General features: G+C 52.1%; 6 protein-coding genes across 6 annotated transcripts; 3 read left to right on the top strand and 3 right to left on the bottom strand.

Moving 5' to 3' along the window:
• Positions 1–3,910: 3,910 nt before the first annotated feature.
• Positions 3,911–6,188, bottom strand: PODANS_2_12140 (uncharacterized protein; the record flags this gene model as incomplete). Its single annotated transcript, XM_001911995.1, has 2 exons — positions 3,911–4,641; positions 4,700–6,188. 2 exons carry the CDS (start codon positions 6,186–6,188, stop codon positions 3,911–3,913), a joined length of 2,220 nt encoding a protein of 739 aa, XP_001912030.1.
• A 4,055-nt stretch (positions 6,189–10,243) lies between these two features.
• PODANS_2_12130 (uncharacterized protein) lies at positions 10,244–12,446 on the top strand (the record flags this gene model as incomplete). Its single annotated transcript, XM_001911994.1, has 5 exons — positions 10,244–10,738; positions 10,827–10,927; positions 10,980–11,313; positions 11,377–12,036; positions 12,087–12,446. The coding sequence occupies 5 exons, from the start codon at positions 10,244–10,246 to the stop codon at positions 12,444–12,446; spliced, it is 1,950 nt and encodes a 649-aa protein (XP_001912029.1).
• Positions 12,447–13,312: 866 nt separating this feature from the next.
• On the top strand, positions 13,313–14,366 carry PODANS_2_12120 (uncharacterized protein; the record flags this gene model as incomplete). Its single annotated transcript, XM_001911993.1, has 2 exons — positions 13,313–13,334; positions 13,393–14,366. 2 exons carry the CDS (start codon positions 13,313–13,315, stop codon positions 14,364–14,366), a joined length of 996 nt encoding a protein of 331 aa, XP_001912028.1.
• A 579-nt stretch (positions 14,367–14,945) lies between these two features.
• PODANS_2_12110 (uncharacterized protein) lies at positions 14,946–15,948 on the bottom strand (the record flags this gene model as incomplete). The annotated part of the gene is made up of 4 exons (XM_001911992.1): positions 14,946–15,098; positions 15,174–15,361; positions 15,533–15,746; positions 15,946–15,948. The coding sequence occupies 4 exons, from the start codon at positions 15,946–15,948 to the stop codon at positions 14,946–14,948; spliced, it is 558 nt and encodes a 185-aa protein (XP_001912027.1).
• Positions 15,949–16,469: 521 nt separating this feature from the next.
• On the top strand, positions 16,470–17,923 carry PODANS_2_12100 (uncharacterized protein; the record flags this gene model as incomplete). The annotated part of the gene is made up of 6 exons (XM_001911991.1): positions 16,470–16,563; positions 16,795–16,885; positions 16,941–17,166; positions 17,245–17,451; positions 17,508–17,793; positions 17,859–17,923. The coding sequence occupies 6 exons, from the start codon at positions 16,470–16,472 to the stop codon at positions 17,921–17,923; spliced, it is 969 nt and encodes a 322-aa protein (XP_001912026.1).
• Positions 17,924–21,182: 3,259 nt separating this feature from the next.
• PODANS_2_12090 (uncharacterized protein) lies at positions 21,183–23,183 on the bottom strand (the record flags this gene model as incomplete). The annotated part of the gene is made up of 1 exon (XM_001911990.1): positions 21,183–23,183. One exon carries the CDS (start codon positions 23,181–23,183, stop codon positions 21,183–21,185), a length of 2,001 nt encoding a protein of 666 aa, XP_001912025.1.
• Positions 23,184–23,878: the final 695 nt, after the last annotated feature.

Raw genomic sequence — 23,878 nt, 5'->3', positions numbered from 1 at the left:
CCTCATCAAAATGGCAAAGAGATGGATCAATTGAGGCTGGGGGAAACACATCAACCACGTGGGAGGACTCCACACTTAACCAGGCCCCCCGGCAACCATTACGTGAGCCAAAACCGTTTCGACTGTTGACCGTTTTCAACCCCGGCTAGCGTTCCCCGCTTTGAGATGGCTTCTCCGTTCTTGCAGTGAAGACCCAGGTTTTTCTGTGTCCTCAACCATGGCTCGTCTCCTGCACGCTCAGACTGGCTTCACGACAATCACCATTTCACCAACCACTTTTGGGTTCTACTGTCTCCAACCGTTGCTAGCTTGCGGAGTCTCGCAGTCTTTCATCAATTCTCTGTTGACGCGAGGAAGACAGACGGGCAGTAGTATTCGTATCTACAATTATCCGACTTCGGATGTCTGTAGCACCGGTAGATGCTTCATCATATTTTACCCGACATGCCTCTCGCCCAGCTCGACACGGGTAATCGATGTTTTGTACGAAGTAGTCGACAAGGCTGCCAAGATTTGTTTCATCAACCACACGGCATGCCCGGTGGCGTCGAGGGCATCGACCACGAGTTCGTAGGGCTCAGGGGTTGGCTCTTCGGCGTTCTTAGCTTGTCACGCATGTCAAGATGCTGCTAAACTTGAGTTTTGAGACCTGGTCCTAGTCATCACCCCTCAACCACAGATTTACAAATCTCGTCCACATACATCGTCACATGGTAAAACCGATGCCAAGTCGACACTCCAAGCATCGCTTGCTTCACGAGATGAGTGCTTCACCACGCCCTTCACCACATCGTCTACAGGCGAGATAGAAAAACCCCCACGCAACCCATCATTCCATCGAGATTCTATCGGAAAGCTCGGCCGGCAGAGAGATTGGAAGTTCAACCCCCTCCTACCTCCAAACACTCCAAAGTTTGGGTGTGTGTCTGTGCTGATAGTTTCCCAGGCGGATAGCTCTAGACCAGAGCTCCTGCCCTCCTTTCGGGCGGGCTTCTGTCGACATATCGGCGTTGCAATCTTTTCTGACTGCCTGGTAGCGAGGTATTGCTGCATGGAAACCGACACCCGTGCCGCTTCTCGCAGAGACCAACTCTCCCGCAGGCCTGGTTGGAAGGGATACGACACCCAGTTTCTGACTGAGCCTTGGTATGGCAGCTCCGGAAGCTGCGAGCTGGTTGCCAAACCTACATGTCATATGGCGGCCAGCCTTATGCGAGCTTGTCAGTTGTACTGAGCAACCCATCACCACTCATACAGAACACTGCCAGCCTTTCACCGATGGTGGTGCAATCAGTGTCAAGAACACTGCGGTTCTGGCGCTCCCGTTGAGCTTAACTCAGCGCAACCTATATCCCCCTCACTTTTGTTGAAGCAATATCAAAGCACGGACTCCCAAGAATCACAACCCAATCAATCCGCCTCGCGAGGTCCACTAGACCTAAAGCTCAGACACGGCCAAGAACCCGCTTCCTTTTTAACCATGCTCGACCACGAGGAAGTAACATTCTTAGTCCCTCGCGCCGGCTCGTACACAAAAAAGGAATTTGTTGGAAAATCCCCAGTGCGCAGCAATGAAAAGAGCAAGGTGCCTGGTTCTAGCTGGCAAGCCACCCGCTCAACGGCGTCAACAGTTCTCCGAAGCCATTGAACGCCTCACCCGGAGGACTTTTCCGCTTATGGGTAAAAGAATGGCAACCGTGCGCCGGTCGTCGGCAAACGCCACCGATCAGATGGGTAAAACGGTCATCATAATATTCTTGCTTTTGCAGAATGCATTCTGTTTGCGCTCAAGCCTTTTTTCTTCAGCAGAAAAATGTGTGGGAAGGAATGTTCTGTGGCCTGCAGGTGAGGGGAGGGGGGGGGGGGCCGGGCGTCGAAACTGGCCCATGGAAAGGGGTTGGTTAATTGGCTGAAATGGGGGTTGTCGTCCCAAGTTGGGAAGGTTTGTGGTGTCTCTTGTAACCTGGTCGTCGGTCCAGTCCCAAGAATGCGGGAGGGACTCGGACTTCCTTTTTGCCTGTACCCCGCACCGTCACCGGTCGCCAATGCATGTAAGTCTCCCGTTGATGGCCCTGCTCCGGAGTCCCGGCCGGGTGAGCCGTTAGTGTTTGCTTTTGGAGGGCATCCTTCTTTGTAACGGTGGGTGGTGGGTGGTGGGTGGCATCCAGCATTCAGTGATGGAGTGGTGTAAGTGACGTTGATGTGATGGTATTTGTCAACTTTCATCCTATCATTGCTAGGGCGAACTTGGACAATTCACTTAATGGTCACTTTTGTCTCTCAATGGCGAATTAGTTTGTATGCACGGACGCATTGCAATGATATCCAAGCCTTTTTTTTTTTTTTAGATAACTACCCTTGACTTCAAGTGTTTATTCCATAGCGCTCAGTCAACCACCACTGCCTACTGCACCTCGTTTTCAACAAAGCGACAACCATGCAATCTTTCTGCAAAGTTCGCAGGATAAAAGACACTTTACGCGGGGGTCAGGGGTGGTGTCTAAGCACAGAAACCACCTGAGCAGCCTTGCATAATAAAGGACTGTCACGGATGATTTTGGGGAATGGAAGAGGAACTGGCTACAAGCAACATGGACAGCGCCTACATACATGCCTAGCTAGGCATCCGGAGAGGTGCCAGTTGCAAACAGCATATCACAAAGCAGACAGACAGATATGTGTATGCCCTTTAGTGGTGATAATCACAGCTTTCTTTCTGGCCCGGTGTTGAACATGTCTATGATGCCCCCTCGGAAAGAAGCAGGGTCCATCAGATCTAATCCCACACTTGAGTATAATCTACGAGCAGCAGAGGTTGAAACGGAAGTCGGAGAAGAACGATGATGAGGAAAAGTGAACCTATCAACCGCCGTGAGAGAACGTCAAAGAGCGAAATTATGCTGCCTGTCGTGTGTGTGGCTATCATACCTAGGGGAGTAACCACCCCGAGTTATAACAAGACACAACCAGTTTCACCATCCAAAGCCACCAAACGTACAAGAGAAAAAACTAGCATTGTTTGTTTGTTTAGTAGACTATGAGCATCCGTCCCCTCCCCCCCCCAACCCGCATATGCAAAGCTTTTCAGCACTCTCATCCTGTTCATACACATACCTCAATCACACCGCATTCACGCCATCCCCCATATGTCCCAAACCCCATCATGAACCCCCCAACCCAACTCCCCTATGATCACGTACTATTCATACAACACATCAAAACAAAAAGAAACCTTCCCCATCCCCATGACAAAACATCAGCCAAAGAGACTCAAACCCAGATCATACAAAAGTTCGTTTCCTTGTCGGAAGCTACATACACTACATGAAAAAAAAGACCCCCAAAGCTAAGTAAGATCCTCGAGCTTTGTGAAGGGGTGGGGGGGGGGGGGGGGGAACAGAAAAGAAAAACAAACGCCACTGACCAAACCAGCCTGGTTTCCAACCTTGCCCCCTGACTTCAAGAGAAACTTCCTCTCTTACCCGGTGAAAGAAAAGCCCGATTTGGAAATCTCTATCACAAATATACAGGCTGAATAAAAAGGCTAGCCCCCCATTTCGTTTGCCCAGCTTCCAGTTTTTGAGATTATTGTTGGCCCCGTTCATGAGAATGTTGCACAACTTGTCCAAAGTCAGAACAGGCGCGGTACCAGAGAAAGAAAAATTCATGCCTGAATGGAGGGAGCCCTTGGTCGGTAAAAAAGCCAACTGTTGTTACAATAACTCGATGGCAAAGCCGTTTCGATGCACAAGGAGACCGGTCGCTCTGTCCTGTAATTCCAGGGGCAATAATTGATGCTGTGGAGGCCGAAAAGGAACAAATAGCAAGAATGTTGTCGAGTTTCGATACAGCTGGTTCCATTGGCAAGTGATCGTCAGAAAGAGCGCCCAGTATCGTTGGGTCCAGCAGGTTAGTACGAACTGCGGTGAGAGTTGCCGCTACAGTCTTCACCATTCTTGGTTGCCTGGATGATGGAGTACTCCCAGTAGGTACCAAGCTGAATGCACTCCTCGACGCATTCCGTAATCTCCCACCACCAGGCCTTTGCGCGCACATTCTTGGACCACATGTCCTGCCACAGCATCCTGCCAACCACGCTCCGGAGGTCTCCCATAATCATGGCCTCCTGGTCGTGAGGATCCATTGCTCTGGCCTTGCCCTTGCCATTGTCGTGGCGCGACTGGGAAGGCGGGATGGCTTGGAACTTGTTCTTGGTGGTGAAACTGTTCAAGCCGTCGAGCTTGGCTGCCTCCAGCCATCTCGGAAACACTCTGCTGGGGGTGATGCATCGAAATTCGGCCTCGAGGCTGGTAGTCAGGTGTTCTTCCAGCCATTCTCTCATGTGTGGTCCTAGAGAGTGGGCTACTGGTGATGGATCTATCACCACAAGATGCAACACTCCTTGAGGGGCGAGACAGTGGTAGATCTTCTGGAGAAGCTGGGGAATCTCTTGGCTTGCCAGCAAAGAGGGCATGGACAAACAATGCACCGAGGTGAATTTGTTCGCTTCCAGGGCAAGTGAAGGTGAGACAGGCCAGGGAAAGGACTGGACATTCGGGTACTGAAGATGAGGAATGGGAGTTGAGTTCATGTGCTTGATACTCGTCTCCGGGTGGAGGACTGCGAGATAGGATGTCGTAGCTGTAGACGACGAGTTAGCGGGGATTTCAAGCTATTGAAGAGAGCAGATGGTTCGTACAGTCAGAATCGAACAGTGACAAGACATCTGGACCTTGGACAAATGGCTGCGCTCCGGCCACAGTGACAGCTGTATTGTCACCGCCCCTGATCTGCTGTTCCATCCCGTACAGGGAGGCCAGCATCCATCGCTTCTTTTCCTGCTCAAGCTGCTGGTAGACTATGGGATCTGTAACAGTACCCCAGTTCTCCTTGAGACGTGCGAGGGCTACCTCAGGAGTTGCCTGGGCCATTCTCTTCAACTCCATCTGCAGAGCCTGAACTCTCAAAGTCGCCGCGTAAGCAGCCTCGGTGTCTTTTGGTAGCCGGACTCGCTTTTTTGGCACGACCAAAGGAACTTCTTGGGCAACTGGAGACGCCTCCGTGGCAGGAATAGGAGCTTCTTCGACACTGCCCCGCTTGGGTTTCCACTGATCAGGGGGCTTCCACCGATCTGGATTGTAGTAACCCTTGGGCTGATATGAGGGTGGGAGAGTGCTGAGCATTCTTGCTCTGGATGGACGAGGCGTAGGTTGAGTCGGAGGTCGGTTCGGGACCTCTGGCAAGGGGCCTCGAGGCAAAGGGGCCATCAGAGGTAGCTTGACAGCACCTTGTGACTGAGGGTGCTGCTCGTTGGGCTGTTTGGGCTCCGGCATGGTGACGGGAATCGGTCTGTCTGACGCGTGAATAACTTCATACCAATTGTCAATGAAGTCTGATACTGACTTCTCAAGTTCTGTTGATAGAGAGGATATTGAGCGTGAATTCTGCGTTGCCGGAGTTTGCGGTATTGTGTTATTTATGAGAATAGTCGGTTGGTTTCCTAGGCTCGCGACTCTCACGGGACCAACAGCTCTGTTGTGGTCGGTGGTTGTGCTTTTCTTCATCGAGTCGCTCATTGGGCGCACGGGCTTTTGTGCCTCTGATGCAAGCACATCTCCCATCGTTCCTTCCCCCTGAAAGTCCAGAGACGGCGTTGTTAGGGCAGTGGACTTGGAGAGCATTGACTCTGGGGGACACATTAGCACTGCCGGTGTTGGCAATTGGAATGGTGTGGGTTTCCCAGAAACCATACCTTTGGATGATCTATCCGTTGGCGCCCCCCAGCTCCCACTTGTTACCGTGGTGGTGTCTTCTACAATGTCCTTTTCTGTGAGCGTGGTCTGCAGTCTGAGAGACTTGTCAGACACAGTCGACGACCGGTTTGTATTGCCCAGGGCCGAAACCGCAGCAGCCAGCAGAGATGTCCGTCTTGATTTGCCATCGTCCTTTGTCGTTTCTGGCTGCAATGTGTCCTTCCTCTTGTTCTTCATTGACATGCTGTTGCGCTTCAAGCCCATGGATTCAAAGAGGCTCATGGCTGGTCGCTCTTCAGTCGAGGAGGGGCGGCTGCCTGTTGACCCATGTACGCTCTGAACATCCTCCCTCTTTGAGTTTCTTTCGATTCCCTTGCGCGCTCGTCTCTCCCCAACCTTTTCGATAGAAACGTCGGACCAGTCGACGTCCCACATAGCGAACCTGCCACTGATGGCGAAAGCAGAAGGAAAACGAGGCTGTTTACAGGATGCCGGAAGAGCCAATGCGTATGCGATGCCGAGTTGAAACTGGTTGTTTGCCGAGACTAATGCTCAATTGCCCAGCCCACCGAAAAGAGAGAGCGAGTGCGAGAAAGAGCAACGACAAGCTACTGAATTACTGTGATTAGGTCCTCTGGGGTTAGATTGGCTGAGGTGGAGTGCAAGTGCCGAGATCAACCCTCTAGCCAACCCTGACCCTTTTTTTTTTTGGTGAATCGGCTCAAGTTGGCCTCGAGGGGGATGAAAGACCCGACGTAACCAACCCCTCACAAGAGGGGTAAGACGATAAATAGGTTGACCAGGATTGGCGATTGATTTTTTGTGTATTATTATTATGTCTTGCCACACAGGAGCTGGTGAAGTTGTGGTAGCTGTTGGCCTCTGGACACGCTGAGATGGGAGTATGATCCCCCTGCAATGCAGGGAATCGAGTGAGACACTGTCAGGTTGCGCTCGGTACGTGATTGGGCACTCGTGCATGCAACGAGGGAAGTTGAAGTCGTGCTGTGTGCCAGGTGCCTTTCTTGGGGCCGGAAAGGCAACTTCGAACCGCGAATGGGGGAAGAAGAAGCGGCGTTCTTCCAGGGCAAGGTTAGATGATGACAGGAGCAGGCAGGCCTATCAGGAAGCTGCTCGTCGTCAAATTGACAGCTGAGGTACAGTAGCTTCGACTTCAAGCGGTGGGATGAAGGGGTCCACTGGCGGGCACCGAAATCTGTGCTCCCTGAGAACCTCACGAGAAGTCTCGGCCGTTAGACTGCAGCTCGGCGTTCGCAAAGTCAACCCCTTCCCTGTCCTGCAAAGGTGTGTCCGCCAAACAAATCGCCATTCCAGATACATGGCGTCGTCTGGGGCTGATTTCTTCTGCAGCCAAAGGAACTTCAACGGCCAAACGCCATCTACCTCATCAAGTCAGACCATCTCGCATTTTTGTGAACCTCCACCCATCACGGCCCGCCCCTCGTCTGATCTCGAAGACCACGCCAACAGCCCTGCGGCGTCATCAAGAGCATACTTTTTCCTTATCGACGACAAAAGGCCGCTATTTGACGCTCTTCGACTCGGCCCAAGTTGGACAACAATGAGTTGATAGGGGTCACAAGAGACGTGGTACTACCACTGTCAGCCGTCCGGAGGTGCATTGGAAAGGGTAGGTAAGTGACGTGCAGTAAAATCCCACTTAATCCCGCCGCGCTGCCGTGGAAGGTAGGTAGGGTAAGAAAGATGAGATAGCATCATCACTCGCCTCACTACTAATATTGATTGCTCTAGACGGCCGATATCAGGCTCTCCCAACCACGCTTGGGGTGTTCGCGTCCTTCCTCGCGTCCTTCCTCGATGGAACTTCACCCACGTCTCAGATCTCACAGAGGACGCCAGATGCCATAGGTGTGATGTCCCACACGGACGGGAGCTTGGCTGCTCCTGGTGTAAATGCGACGGGCGGGCAGGTGAATGAAGGAATAAACAGATGAAGTTTGCCCAGTTCGCCCCTGCTTATCCCATGCAGTCCGCCTCACCCGCTCGTCGGATATGCTGGCACGCGATGGGTGTAATGAAAAAGCAAGTTCTGCAAATGGCTACAAGCCCTGGCCGCATATTGACATATTGATCCAGCCATGTTCGAGATAGAGCTTCCATGAGGAGGGCCGTTGACAGACGTTGAAAGAAGAAATGTGCTCGAGGTCCCTGACCCACATGTTGGATGCCAAGCCCAAGATCGCCGTTGATCTGGAGATCCACCAACCATCGAGCTGACCCATGTCCCTATCGGGTGGCATCCGGGGAACCGATCAAATCTTTCCTCAACTGCCGACAGGAGATGGAGCCTCAGTGGATCTTGGAGCTTCTCTTTCCAATTTCATTCACCAACGCCCGTATCGTTTTGTCCTCTTGGGGTCAAAAGGCGGGTTCGCATCAGCACTTTCAGAACACACCACACTATACCACACCACCCAGGCTTCAACATGCATACGCTTTGCCGTCGACAGCTTAAAGGGTAAAGCCCGGTTTCCAGAAATTCATATGCTTATAATTCTCAGATTCGTCGAAAAATATTTGTATAACATGGTCAGCTGAACTGTTCCAGAACTATTCGTACTTGGAGGCACCACCAGTTCAGCCACGGTGACATAGACCGTGTTTAAACGCCGCATTGGTCAACTTGGAATGATCAGATTGATTGCCAAAAGATTCGCCAGCAGCTGGGACATTCAACCGCGCCCTTATCTACCAAAGATGGCATAGTGTCTTGCCTCACGGTGATTGACAAATCTTCCGCTGATTCCCTGCGGCCCGTAGCCGTGTGCCTTCTGGCAGCACTCGGTGTTGATGTCTTGAACTGCTCGGCTATGGTTGTCATACAGCACAGAAGGGGAAAAAAAAAAAGGGGGGGGGGCAAAACGGTTGGTCCTTAGAATACCAGACAAACATTCTGGTGCATTAGAAACCGCATGGACTCGCCCCAAAAGGGCCGTTTAGCAGACACAGCAGCAGCGAACCAAGCAGCTTCAACGCGAGTAAACAAGATTCGGCCATGCGCTTATGCAGAAAGTTTCTGCTGCGGCTCCAAGGGGGGGGGGCGCCAGGAACAAGACACCTGCCGTATAAGGGGCTTGACTGACGCACAGCAAGTCGTGGTTCGTGAGCACGGAAATACGGCTGTATTCTCATGTCGTGTCAGAATTTGTGATCTCCGGCCTGCTTCTTTTGCCGATCCTGGCCTGGCACTGCGGCAGCGTGCTCTTCATGTTACACGCCTCTTCATCCTTTCTGTCAGTATTCCATCACTTACACCTACATGACTGGCTGGAATATCAAGGCTCTGTCAAAAAGGAACAGGGGAGAGGCTCTCACTCGTTGATGCTCCAGCTCGGAACTTGTCGAGGACCCTTTGTATTTAACTGAGTGGTTGCCACTTCCATACCGCCTCCTTACCGGCTGTTGAGTTTCTTAGTCCGATTGGGTGCTGATATGTAGAATTTATAGATACGGTCTTTCAGTGATCCACAAATCAAAATGTTGAAGTTGGTAATTTTTCCGGGGCGACCGTCTACCTAAGTGGCAGCATATCTACATCATAAGTTGGATTATCTTTTCTGTCTCTTGCTCAGTCAGGGTCTGGCCAGTATGCGTAGGCCACCCCAATAAGAGGTAGCACCCCGTCGAGTGACTGTACCAAGACCAGGCCCGCTCTCTTGACTTGCTCCTCCGGAGTACTGCTTTCCCCATCCCCACATTGCTTGCTCTTGGTGCTTTGGACACATTCTCAACACCTTGTGGACCCTTGGCCATTCTTGACCTTGCTCTCACAATCCAAGCCCGCCCTGACCATCAGAGCGACTTGTACAGGTTTGTCAACAAACCCAGCTCTCCCTCCTCTCTGCTACGCCGTTCTCAAGAGAGACTCGCAGATTCCACCGCCTCAAAAATTATCACCCACTTCGAATGGTTCGACCCCCCGCCGTGACATCATGGACCACTTTGACCACTTCTCGTGGGAGAGCCCTGAGCTGGGTCCGAAGAAAAAGCCGTGAGTTTGTCTCCGCCCTGTCAATCTCCTTGAACAGTCGAATTCCCTTTGCTGCCGCTGTCACCCTGCCGTGCCTCCGGGTCGGTCAGCTGCGGCACTTGTCCCAGGTCTTCTGGTTCACCCCGGACAGGGCCGGTCAGACAGGGCGTCTGGTGCTCTGGACGGCCATTTAAGTTGGAATGCCGTGGAACCGGGCATTGCTTCACCGTCGTGCCTCATTCTTCTGGGGATCTCTGAGTACCCCTCCACTATCCTTGTATGCCCCGAGCTCGATTGTTTCCGAGAAACAAGGCTCTCTTTGCCCACACGCGCGCTCTTAACAAGGGGCTGTCTGGGCTGCGGAGTACACACACAACGACCCCTGGGCGGCGGGGTTGATTGATTCAGTCATTTCCTTCTCTCGCTTCCCCTCGGATTGCCTTGCCCGTTTCTGCTTCCGTTTGTCACTCATGACTCAATGAATTTTCATACTGACATTCGCAGCGCTGGGATTGAGATGGGACCTGTCGGGAGCTGTTCGGCGCCTGAGGCTGATGACCATGCTGATGGGAGTCTGCCCACAAGGCACAGAAGCTGGAAGGCACGGGCACTTGACTCCTTCAAGGACCGCGTTGGGAGGGTTGATGAGCGAATGAACAACTCGGTCGTTGGCCGGGTGTTCAACCTCAAGGGGAGCGGAGTGAGTATGGCTCCAAGTAAGAGAAACAGAACACTGGCGGCTGACATGCTTCTACCACAGCCTAAGAGTATTCCCGATGCCAACTTCTCTACAGAGTTGCGGGCTGGCCTCACTACATTTGCCACCATGTCCTACATCATTGCCGTCAACGTAAGGTGTCGTTGCGGCATATTCCTTACACTTGGTATTCTGACACCCTCACAGGCCTCCATTCTCGCAGACACGGGGTTCGATTGCGAATGCAAAAAACCACTCGACAACGCGGGCAACTGTGTAAACAACAAGGAGTGGACAGCTTGCTACGAAGGTCAGTTGAAAATCCATGAAAGCATATACTTCATGTGTCACACATACTGACAAGAAATCAGAGGTCAAGCTGGATCTTATCACTGCCACAGCTGCGGTGGCCGCTTTCTCCAGCATTCTGTTTGGTCTTTTCACCAACCTCCCTGTCTGTCTTGGGTAAGATGCTCCTTATTCGATGTTGAAGCGTATTGTCCTGACACTTCCACAGTCCTGGCATGGGCTTGAATGCCTACTTCACTTACCAAGTCGTTGGCGCAAAGGGGACCGGCTCGATTCCCTATAAGACTGCTCTCACCGCTGTCTTCATTGAAGGATGGATTTTCATGTTTCTAGCCCTCACTGGTATGCGACACTGGCTGGTCAAGATTATTCCCGGTACCATCAAAACGGCCAGTGGTGTTGGCATCGGTCTGTTTCTCACACTCATCGGTATGTCATATTCCTCTGGAATTGGCATCATCACGGGAGCTATCAGTACACCCTTGGCTATTGGCGGTTGTCCAGCTAGTTCCTTGGATCAATATGGCGAGTGTACTGGAGAGGTCATGACCAACCCAAAGGTAAATCCCCAAACCAAATCCCGAGTTACTTGCACGCTAACTTAGTACTTCACAGATGTGGATTGGTATTTGTCTCGGTGGTCTGTTCGTGGTGTTCCTGATGGCTTTCAAGGTTCGAGCTTCAATCGTCATTGGCATTGCTTTGGTTTCAATCCTGTCTTGGCCGTAAGAAACCCTAGGAATTCTTTGTCATTATCTACTCGGATGCTAACCTTCTCCAGACGCAACACAGCCGTCACGTACTTCCCCGATACGGACGATGGCAACCGTCGCTTCACATACTTCCGCCAAATTGTCGCTTTCCACCCCATCAAACACACCCTCGGCCAGATCCAATGGGACTTGGGTGAAAAATTCGACACCAAAGTGCTTGTCGCTTTGATCACCCTCCTCTATGTGGATATCATCGACTGCACAGCAACACTCTATTCCATGGCTCGGTTTTGCAGACGGACAACAGGTAAAGATAAGGACTTTCCCCGCTCAACCACTGCATTCTGCATAGACTCGATTTGTATCTCGCTCGGGGCGCTCCTCGGATGCTCACCAGTTACGGCTTTCATTGAGAGCGGTGCTGGTATTGCTGAGGGTGGTCGGACTGGGCTGACGGCTGTCACTGCTGGATTTTGTTTCTTCCTGTGTATTTTCTTTGCCCCTATATTTGCTTCAATTCCGCCTTGGGCTACTGGATGTACTCTGATGCTGGTAAGCGAACTTCCTCTCTTCTAGGCTAACCAAGCTAACACGACTGACAGGTCGGCTGCCTAATGATCCGACAAGTGACCAAAATCAACTGGGCGTACATCGGTGACGCAGTCCCTTCATTCATCACCCTGGCCTTTATCCCCTTTACCTACAGTGTACTACGGCCTTTTTGCGTAAGCCCCTTCCCCCCCTCCTCGCTTTCCCGTCCACCCCCAGGTAACCCCCCCCCCCCCCCCCAGCGGCATCTTCTCCTACGCGGGCATAAACCTCTGCATCTGGGCCATCATCAAACTATCCCGGGGCACCATCATGCCCGAAAACTACGACATGAAAGAATACTGGACCTGGCGACCCCCCGGCGAGCGCCCCTGGCTTTTTCGCAAAATCGGCGAGGCCATCTTTTGGCTTAGGACCAAGCGCCGAGGTAGGAACTCGACTTTTCAGCTGGGGTCGAATGATGGGAGCGGTGGGAGCTCGAGGCATCGGGTGAGTCCGAATAACTCGACGGCGGCGGTGGAGGATAAGAGTACTGCTGCTGCTGCGACGGGGTTGTAAAGGGGGCTGGAGGAGGAGTTGGTTTATTACCCAAGGCCGTGAGATGGTGGATGGGGGATCAAATCTGTGGTAGATGGTAGAGGAATTAGATTCGATTCTGGTTCGGGAATCTGGTTGGATTGGCTGCTGTTTTGCTTGCATTTTGTCTTTCACGTTTGAGGATACTGGGTCGAAGGTACAGGCAGCGAGTCGGACTTAGATTTCCGGTGTTTATATATGTCTGTGTCCTGTTTTTTTCTTTTCTCGTCATTTTATTTTTTTCTTGTATCTATGTTTTTGAAAACGGTCTGTTGGATAAAAGGCACCGAGATAGTTCATCATCTTTAGGGGCTTTCAGGGGCTGCATCGTTGCTCTGGTGACATTATTTGGGAAAAGATGCAAACCTATCAGCCGGCACGCAGCTGTCGTCGCCAAGAAAGCTGGACAGCCCAGGCTCCCAAGCTTGCATCATCCATCATCTTATCTTATCGGACCTGCAACGTTCCAGCTGTTGATGAACCGCATCATTGCAAGAAAATCCCAAGTGCCGAAAAACATTCTTGAGGCCTGTAGCTCGGTTTACATACAGCTCCCTGAGCCACGCAATCGACCCGTCGGGCTCAACGGCTTTCCCTGTTCGATCAGATACTAATTTTTGGGTCACCCGCCCAACGAAACAATATCCCACCCTCGAGACAGACATCTCCTCGACCGAGTAACCTGTCAACCCCAACCAGCAAAATGAGTGGAAGCTGGAATACCAGTATGTCTCCCTCCCCCTCCCCATCCCCGACCAAACACCCCATACTAACCCTCCCCAGTCGAATCCGACGCCGGCGTCTTCACCTACCTCCTAACCAACCTCGGCGTCCGCAACGTCCAATTCGAAGAACTCCTCACCCTCGACCCCTCCTCCCTGGCCGAGCTCCACCCCGTCTACGGCGTCATCTTCCTCTTCAAATACCCAACCGACGCCCCTTACCGCGCCACCGGCGACAAGCCCCTCGACGGAACATTCGACCACTCCATCGCCGAAAACAAGCTCTTCTTCGCCGCCCAGACAATCCCCAACGCCTGCGGGACCCAAGCCCTCCTCTCCGTCCTCCTCAACAAAACCTCCGGCTCCGACGACGAAGAAACAAAAATCGACATCGGCCCCGTCCTCAAAGACTTCCGCGACTTCACCATCGACCTCCCCCCCGAGTTCCGCGGCGAGGCGCTTTCCAATTCAGATGTCATAAGAGACACGCACAACTCTTTTGCCAAATCGTCTCCCTTTGTGGATGAGACAACCCGCAACCCAAACGACGAGACGGAAGATGCGTTTCATTTTATCGCTTACACGCCCTTTAACGGGACCCTTTACGAACTGGACGGCCTCCAGCCTGCTCCCATCTCCCATGGGCCTTGCACGCAGGAGAGCTTCCCTGAAAAGGTCATGGAGGTGATTCAGCGCCGGATTGCGAGATATGGCGACGCAGAGATTAGGTTTAACCTCTTGGCCATGACGAGAGACTTGAGGATCAGGGCGAGGGAGTTGGGCGATGTGGAGTTGTTGGAGCGGGAGGAGCAAAAGAGGAGGGATTGGCAGTTTGAGAACGCGTTGAGGAAGCACAACTTTGTTGGGTTTGCCGGGGAGGTGCTGAAGGGGGTAGTGGAGTATAGGCTGAAGGAGGGAGGGGAGGATGGGTACAAGAGTTGGGTTGGGCAAGGGAAGCAGAAGATGGTCAAGAGGATAGAGGAGAGACGGAAGGGGAGAGGTGGGGGTGGGGAGGATGTTGAGATGGAGGGATAGAGCGTACCTGGGAGCGGAATCTGTTCTAGTGAGCGGTATGAGCTGCATGTGTCCATGTAGGCATAAGCATGCGAATGTGGACGGCATTGAGTGTGTTATGTTGGAGAATCATTTATGATATCATCGTAGCAAGCACCGGTGTCACAAGACCATAATCATCAATATGCAACAAGACCCAGATATGTTCGACAAGCTCAATGGTTAGGAATCACCCTATGGTATCACTACAGCCCCAAACTGCCCTCCACAGCACCACGGCATGCATAGTCGCTTCACACGGATGAGAGACGCAAGATGACTGAGACGCTGGGTATCTTCAGCTATCAAACGGGCAAGGCAGCCTCGGCCGAGAGTCGAGTCAAGCAAATAAAATTCGGTTTGCGCCTTTTATAACCCCGTTTCCCGCGTTCATGGTTTCTCAATTGTTTTTATTGAGTATTCGTGACCGACTCCTTTTTCCTCTGGAATCGTAGCCCTGACCCGAAAGAATGCCATGCTCGCAGTACACCGTTTCCGGAAAAATCAAGCCCCAGTCAAAAGATACCCCGACGTCCCGAACATCACCACACGACCAACCGTTTAGGCGGCGGTGAGGGCCTGGCGGACGCGAACGCCACGCTGTCTGCTGTTGAGGTGCTCCTCACGGACAACGGCCTCGGACTTGGCGACGGTCTCCTCAGCCTCGGTGAGGATAAGCTCGATGTGGCAGGGGTTGGACATGTAGGGGTTGATCTGCCATATGTTAGCCTGTGTGTCCCTCCCCTCTCACTCCCCGCTGGAGATGTTCTCGGATTCGAAGATACGTACGCGACCGTGGGCGCGGTATGTGCGGCGGCGCTGCTTGGGGGCCTGGTTGACCTGGATGTGCTTGACAACGAGGTTGCCAGTGTCAAGACCCTTGGAGTCGGCGTTGGACTCGGCGTTCTTAAGGAGACCGAGGAGGAACTCGGCGGACTTGGCGGGCCAGCGGGCACGGGTGACACCGAACTGCTTGCCTACATTTCCATCACAGTCAGCCCAACATTCTCATAGCCATATCCATCCTTCACCAGTCTTGTAGTCGTGGAGCTTGTAATCGTTCCGGTATCCAATCCCATCCCAATCCCAAATCTCCATGTCCAAAGCTTCCGATGTGTTTACGTCGGGAAATCGATGATTATTCGTACCTTGAGCAGTACGGCCGATGGAGCCGCAGTAGCGTCTCATAGGGACGGCCTCCTTCTTGTCAATGACATTCTGGAGGAAGGTCTGGGCGCGCTGGAGCTTCCAGCCGTTGATGGCCTGGGCAGTCTCGCGGGTGTTCTTGAAAGAAACACGGAGGTAAGAGCCGCGGGAGCGGGCGGACTTCACCGGGGAAATCTCAGTCGCAGCGTACCGAACCTAATGTCGTGATAAAACCATGGTCAGCATGGTTCCTGGCGATTGCTTCAACATTTCCCTCCCCCTCGTCGGTTTCCGCAATAGCTCCATCCTCCATCCCGGACGGAATCCCGCAAAGGTCCAGCAGCAAAATTTCGACGGGGGCTTCGAACGGCGCTCGAAAATGACTTCGGGAATTGATTTCGCAAGGGCTACTCACCATCTTGACTGCTTGTCGATTAGAGGCGAGATCGGCCGAATTTGGTGATGTTCAAGGAATGACGGTTACCAAATTTTGGAGCCAAATTCAATTTCGCGATTAGGGCTCGGTGGGTGGTGTTCGATTGGCTTGTGCGGGAGCGGTGTTGGCCTGAGGCAGAAGAAAATCTTGGCGGCGGGCAAGTGCAGAAAACTTTCCCAATTGCAGCCCCACCAAGCCGATAAGACGATAACAATACTGCACGGACCTTTACCAGATTCACAGCAAGATGCCCAGCCACTCAGAATGTCGGAAGAATCCACCACCGAGGCGACAAAAAGTTGATCGGTGCTCCACTCATTTTTTCTGGGGTGTTAGGAAATTTTGCATCCAGCTCCAACAAGCTCTTTGAGCATCTCGACAGAGCCGCGCAAATCAACCCATTGTGTCCTCAACAACTCTTTGCGCAACACATCTGATTCGGCGTCGACAGACATACCCACGACGATCTTATATCCGATTTACAGACACAACCAACCGTCATAATGGGCTTTGAGCGCGGTGGAAGAGGCGGTGGTCGCGGGGGAGGCAACTTCCGTGGTGGTGACCGTGGTGGACGCGGTGGTGGCCGCGGTGGTGGTAAGTCCTAGATTCTCTTTTCTGGTATCAATTGACGGCATTGGATTGCGATGGCTTTGCTTTCGGACGATGCGAGTGCTCAGATTCTGCGCGCCGAGGATTGCGAATGAAGTTTTCGATCTTCGCTTCCCTCCAAAGTTTGCGATCTCCTGCGCCTCTCCTCCGGCCTGCTACTTTGCTGTCTTCTCTCGCCTCAACATTTCCGATGACATTTGCTGACTGAATACATAGCCGGTTTCGGCGGTCGTGGTGGTGCCCGTGGTGGTGCCCGCGGTGGTCCTCGCGGCGGTGGCCGTGGCGGTCCTGCCCGTGGTGGTCGTGGGTACGTTGAATGTCGATCTACGAGCCACTATGGCAGATGCTAACCAATTCAACAGTGGCCGCGGTGGTGGTCGCGGTGGTGGTGCCGGTGGTGCTGCTGGCGGCAAGAAGGTCATCGTCGAGCCCCATCGTCACAAGGGCGTCTTCGTTGCCCGCGGTGGAAAGGAGGATTTGCTCGCCACTGCCAACCTTGTACCTGGCGAGTCTGTCTACGGCGAGAAGAGAATCTCTGTTGAGACTGGCAAGAACGACGAGGGCAACGCCACCAAGACCGAGTACCGCGTAAGTTTTTCAGTCGCAGAGTGCTAGTCTTGGCTATCAGCGTTTTCCATGAACATGCGCTAACAACATGGACTTCAGATCTGGAATCCTTTCCGTTCCAAGTTGGCTGCCGGTATCCTCGGTGGTCTCGAGACCATCTACATGAAGCCCGGTTCCAAGGTCCTCTACCTCGGTGCTGCGTCCGGTACCTCCGTTTCCCACGTTGCCGATATCGTCGGCCCTACCGGTTCCGTCTACGCAGTTGAGTTCTCTCACCGCTCTGGCAGAGATCTTATCAACATGGCTGTACGTTGAAGCCCGTCATTCGATTGCAAAATCGTGAAATACTGACTCTTCACTAGACCCGCCGCACAAACGTCATTCCCATCGTTGAGGACGCCCGGAAGCCCATGGCCTACCGCATGCTTTTGCCGATGGTCGATGTCATCTTCGCCGATGTTGCCCAGCCCGATCAGGCCAGAATTGTCGGTATCAACGCCAAGTTGTTCCTGAAGCAGGGTGGTGGTCTTCTCATCTCCATCAAGGCGTCCTGCATTGACAGCACAGCGCCCCCTGAGCAAGTGTTTGCCAGCGAAGTCCAGAAGCTCCGTGAGGACAAGTTTGTTCCCAAGGAGCAACTTACTCTTGGTAAGTCCCACGACAGATGATTTGTCTTGAAATACAATGATCCAAATGCTAACTATCATACTCAGAACCCTATGAGCGTGATCACGCCATGGTATCGTGCGTCTACCTCCAAAAGGAGTACCAGGAATAAGCGTAAAAAGTTGGATCGTGGGATCATTTACTGCTCTGTTCAGGGCGTTCTGACATTGCTCGGTGTTCACCTGGATGGTTGGCTTTCGTGTGTCTGGGGCGGCGCATGGCGTTTATAGGTATTTTGGTTTTTTGACAGCATGTTTGCGTAAAATAAACGACGGAGTGGGGGGAAAGCGACATCAAGCGTCAGTCCACACTCGCTGGTAATACCCAATGTCTCATATATCGACACGGTCACTCTATCCAGTTCTGGCGATGTGTTTGGGGATGGGCTACAAGCGTCAGTAACTGCGAGGTGCAGATATGCATCTGTTTTGTGTTGGCCGCGGGAAGAGGCTGTGGATGGGGGGTATGCGAGATGTACAGTCGGGGGTCTGATCTGATGACATCGCAGAGCATGAAGGAGATAGAGAGATACCTGATGTGAATTTACAGCATAGATTGATGGTTTAGTCCTTGACCTGTTGGTGTACATATGTATGTCTGCATGCATGGTAGTTCTCTAGGGAATTCATCTCATGTGTCTTGATCTCAACTTTACACTAGGTCTTTTTTTTATCATCCCATAACGCAAGCCGCGTAGGTAGTCAATCCCGCGATGAGTATGTTCATGTGTAGTTAGAGTGTGCATAGATACTTTTGATTCTCGTGATACCGTTCTTGAAACGTCAAATCTCCTATATTGTCCTTGGCACATCACCAAGATGACGACGCAGCTACCGCCGGCCAAAGAGGACCACCCAGCAAGATCCAGTACTTCACAGTCTCCTCCTTGTGGGGTCTCTAAACTTGAAAGGCGTAGTTGAAATGTCTCGAGCTAGTCTCTGCGAGTATATATCTTTTGTCGTGTCATATAACCCAGGTTCCGGTTGGTGGTTGGAAAGAACATCAGAGTGGAAATAGCCTACTGTAACATTTGGCATCAACGTCAATTCCCAATGTTTACATACCTATTCTGTTTGAACTGAGTACATTTTTGATGAATATATCAAAGTCTACCTTGAACGGTACATTTCCTCGAATAAATCTTTTTCACCGCGGCAGTTGACTGTAGAACAGCCCGCCTATCCGGAAAATATGCACTTCTCCCTTACAGAAACCAAACCCTAAAGACATCAAGATAAAGTTTTCTCCTGCTCACATTAGAGCCTCGAACTGCACTTTTCCCTTGTAGTTCGTTTATGAGCCTCATCTTGCATTTGTGGCATGTTGTTGAGCCCCCGACCTGCACTTCTCATGTTGCCCGTTTGGAAAGTCATGCTCAAATACGGAGTGTACCCGACCAAAAGGGGTAATTGTAAAATAGACAGTCTGCCAATTCTTGAAATACACTCAATGAGATTGTATAACGTGAACATGAAGGAATATGACACCAGAATCCAACCTCAGTAGAAAAGTACGTGATACCGATCGAAGAGGAGTATACTAGGTGTATTGTTTGTCTGACCACACCGCAGGTTTACTTTCCATAGCCAACCCGGAGCCGGAGCCAAAACTGCTGTCAAGACTTAGAGATCTCACTTGCATATTTTGGCCCACCTGCAAAAAGTCAAAGAAAGAAAGTGAGGCGGCCCCAGCCGAGTGATCCGACAGCTTGGGACGGGAAGCATGGGAAAACAGGGATACAAGTACATGATAACTCATATCCCCGTTTTTGTACTGACCTTCGGTGGGCTTGTGAGTGGATGTCCTGAATTGGCGATCTGGGCGTCATTCAGGGGTAAATTATATCGTGGCTGAAAAAAGAAAGATGCTGGATACGGGTTGTGGGCGTGTTGCCCGGCTGAGCTGGCGAGGGGTTGACTTGGAGGTGGTTGATGATCCCACACGACTGAGAATACTGTCCAAGTGATGAGGATTATCCAAGGCTCTAAGGCTCTGGTTACATGACTATGGCAGAGAGTCTGGTCTGTTAGTCCCGTGCATTTGGGGGCTTGAAGCTTGTATGCCTGGCTATGATCTTCACCTGCGAGGCTCGGTAACGTTCGCGCCGATGTCGAGGTTATACAGGGCCTATTAACTGGCCTGGTACGTCAGCAGGCTGTGATACTCAAGCTCGGATGAGCTTTGATAGCTCTCGCGGGGCAAAGCAATCCGACACCACCCACACCACATTCGTCCCGTGGACTGTGAGACAACCACCACCACCACTGCCATCGTCATGCACCTACCACTCCTCAATTTATCTCGTACGGGGCAAGCGGGCTCCGCTTTCCTACTTGCGGGCAAAAATCCTTTAGGATTCGAACCAACGTCGGACCGCAGCCTTACTCCCCCACCGCTCGACCAACTTGCGGTGTGTGAGGAGCAATATCACTGGCCTATATGATAGGAGAGTGAGATCTCGCTATTGAGTCATACCTGTCTCGAGATAGTAAAGCAGAAATGGTGTGGGAAAAGGTTAGTCGCATACCACTCTTGAAAGATGGTGTGCCAAAAGTGTGGGATGAAATAGGCAAGGCTATGAGATTTGAAAATTATTGGTCTTTGTTGTTGGGTGTGTGATTCCCTCCCGCTCGACTCCTAGGTACCCATGGATTACCGTGCCTTGGATTCGACAAGTAAGGCTGTAAGCCAAGACCGTGTGGGATGTCGTTGCCCCGAAGGACTTCATTTTCTGACCAGCTTCTTTCGGGGCAGCTTCCGATAGCATTTAGGTGCCACTCAGTCGAATGATTGACAAATCTCGGGGGGTCAGAGTTGCTTGATAGGGCTGCCGTGCCGAGCTTCGAGCTACATCCCACCTCGAGATCTGAAGCAGTGGTCTGTCCCGGCAGAGCGATGAGTGGCATCGAATGCTATCTGCATACATTAGTGTCGTTCTCTGCAGGTCTGACCTTGCTGCCTTGTTGACCACCTACGGCAGCGAAGTTTGGTTACATTGCAGGAAGGGTAACTGTGCGCGTGCCCCAGATATCGTTTCTGTACAACGGCCTGCCGGTCTACGACATAGGTTGTGCAACACAGCTGTCGAAGATGAAGGCCCCGACAACAGAAAGCAGAATCATCATACATTCATATCGTTTGCGAATAAACCGAGGGGTATAGAACAAATCCAAGCCAATACACCAAAAACATGTACCAAGTAATCCCTTTGGTCAAAAGTCACAAACGTAGCCCCCCCAACCATCCAACCAAGCCGTGATCACACTACAAAATCATTGCAGTTTCAACATGTTGACCAACAACATGCGTTGTGGTGTGATTATACCCAATATCAACGTGAAAAAACCCGACAAGGACTCATTAGGACAGACTCATCCATCACTCTCACTTCCACTCGATCTCCTTGAGCTGTGTTGACCCCCCTCGTCCGCCTGCTGACTCTTGTGAATGTCAGAGTTGATTCGTGAAAAGTCCTGCTCTCCAAGATATATCTCATCCACCGGTGTTCGAGGTCCTTCAAATTCCAGCGGCGACTTCTTGGCTGCCTCGTCTCTTGGCCAGTAAAACAGCACCTCCTCCTGCCATCTCCGCAAGTTGACAACCTTGCAGCTCGTCTCAAATACAGTAAGCATGAGCTCTATTTCCATAGGACATGTGCGGAGGCGGTGAAGTAGCCATCGATTGATCAGGTCAGGGATATTCTTGGCGTTCTGAAGCAGCTTGGTGATTCCTAACTCCTTCATGCACTCAGCCCTCCGCTGAGCACTCTCCGGGGAGTCTGCTGGAAGTGCCATCGCCTTGTTCAGAGCCGCTTGTTCCGATAATTCGTCCAGGACATGCGATGGATTCGACATGAGAATAGGAAACCGATCATGGGCAAGCTTGCTGTGACCGGTTCGCGGGACGAATTCAATGGGCATATTCCCGTCATCCGGGGGAAGCGGTGGCTGGTCGGTCCCCAGGTAGATTGTTAGTAACTCGTTATAAGAGGCATTTTGACGCATCGCCTTATTGCTGATGCACCATTCTCGCAGCCGGTGAACTTCCTGTTCTGCCCTGTCAAACCTCCTTTGCGCTCGTTGCAGTTGGCGGTCGTAGTCCTCGAGAAAGTTGAGATCCTCTTCATTAGCGGGGAGTCCAAATCGAGCCTGAAATTCTCCAGGATTTGTCGGGATGCTTTCGAGCGATGTCTTCATTTCCGCTAGCTCCTCCTCGCTGATCGAGTTGCCCGGGTTCTCTTGCATCCTCTTCCGGTGAAGTTTGATCTCAAGTTCGTAGATGATATCCTCGCGGCGGTACCTGATTTCCTCACAATGTTCTCGGGCAAGTTCGCGATCTCCAACTTTGTCCAAAAGATCTTGATACCGAGGGTGTATATCGTCGTAGCGTTCTCCCGAAATGCCCAACAAGATCTCTGGCACCCCCTCTTTCGCTTCAATAACGGACTGTTGCATGACTGAATCCATCCCCGGCAGGCCTACAGCATTAGGCCTGGCTGAGAATGGAGCTGGTCGTGCAGCCCTGACCAAATCACTCTCCAAGCTCTGCAACTGAGACTCATCTTCTTCGAAATCACTCCTCATTGCTTTGAATGTCGAGAGGAGTTCCATCTGGGTTTTTTGTAGTTGACGAAACTTTTGAACACCCCCTTGGTCCGGCTTCAAAAGCTTCATGGCCTCATTTTCCAAGGTCGTCAACCTGCGTATGGCGTCAAGCATTTCGTCAAGCTTGGTAGAAATCTGCGATCTTAGCTGGCGGAGGTCGCGTTGCTTGCCCTCGACCGCAGCCCCCAGATCCCGGCGCAGCCGATCATGATATCGACTTGTGGATGCCTCGTCCGAATCGCTAAATTCCGACTCCGAACCGTCGATGTCAAGAGGATGTGGTCGGATTGGAGCATGAACAGCCGGTGCTATGGCAGGCGCAGCCTGTGCTGCCCAAATTTGGCCAACGGGCAGCAGGTTGGTTGGTGGAACTGGATGGACAATCTCGGGCTTTAAAGCTCGTGGAGGGGGTGGTGGAGGAGGGGGTGGAGGAGGGGGTGGGGACAAATCGTCATCACCACTGCTTGCTGTACTATCTCCAGTCCAAGAGGCCGAATCATCGTCAGGAGGTGTGTGAACAGAAGCATTGCGTAGGTTAGGCGGTGACCCATTCGTCGTGGGCAAGGCATTGAGGGCAGCTGGCCTCTCAACAGACCGTTTGAATGCCGGCGACACAGCATGGTTGAAGCGAGGCGTAGCTGGCGACGAGAGTGGTGTAGGTTTGCGGGTCAAAGGTAGTGTGGTGGTTTGAGCGTTTAAGGAGCCAGTTCTCAGTGGAAAATTGTTTTGCGTGTTGGGGTTGGTTGGTGGTAATGTGGTCGAAGTCATGGCGATGAAGACAGCACGTCGGTCTCGAACAGCATCTCCAATGGCTTGGGGCCATCGGATGATGCTACGCGAAGGCGGACAGACAGATGGTGCGATAGATTTAGCCCGATTCTCCAGGAAAGAGCAGAGGGCTTGTTTGAATGATGCCGTATACACAAGGAACAGACAGAAGACGAAGTGCCATCAAAGGTAAGCCAAGGCAGGAGATGAGTGGGGAAATGCCCAAAGGGATTCCGTGGGTGAGATGGAACGCGTTTGCTGATAGAATTAGGTATTGTTGCGGCGGCTGGTAAAACAGGGCTTCTTCGTTTGTGCGAGAACCTACTGCCCAGTGCCCCAATCTGTGCCGGGCAGTCATGCCTTCCAAGTTCCGCAGCTTCCTAACATGCCAGCCCCCCAGTGTCCAAGTGAATGCCTGCTCTACTATTGGGCATGCAATGGAGGCAGCCTTCGTGGTTGGTTCAAGCGGAATGAAACATCTTCCTTCCAACTGTATCGGTCAACCTTGGAAGGCACGAAGGGTATGCAGTTTGGTTGGGTTCGAAAAGGCGGTTAGAAATAAGGAAAGGGCCTTCAACCCATCTTCTCAGTTGTTCCCAGCCTTGTGGGTCCAACTCATCTCGAATGGGGAAGCTTGGAATCAACGGGACGGTCCTGGCCGCACTTCATGGGGGTTTCTGACAGCCTAACGATGT

The sequence above is a fragment of the Podospora anserina genome, chromosome 2, assembly GCF_000226545.1.
Source record: "Podospora anserina S mat+ genomic DNA chromosome 2, supercontig 2".
Lineage (NCBI taxonomy): Eukaryota > Fungi > Ascomycota > Sordariomycetes > Sordariales > Podosporaceae > Podospora > Podospora anserina.
Note: the sequence above shows the minus strand (reverse complement) of the source record. Positions and strands in the feature narration are given on the sequence as shown.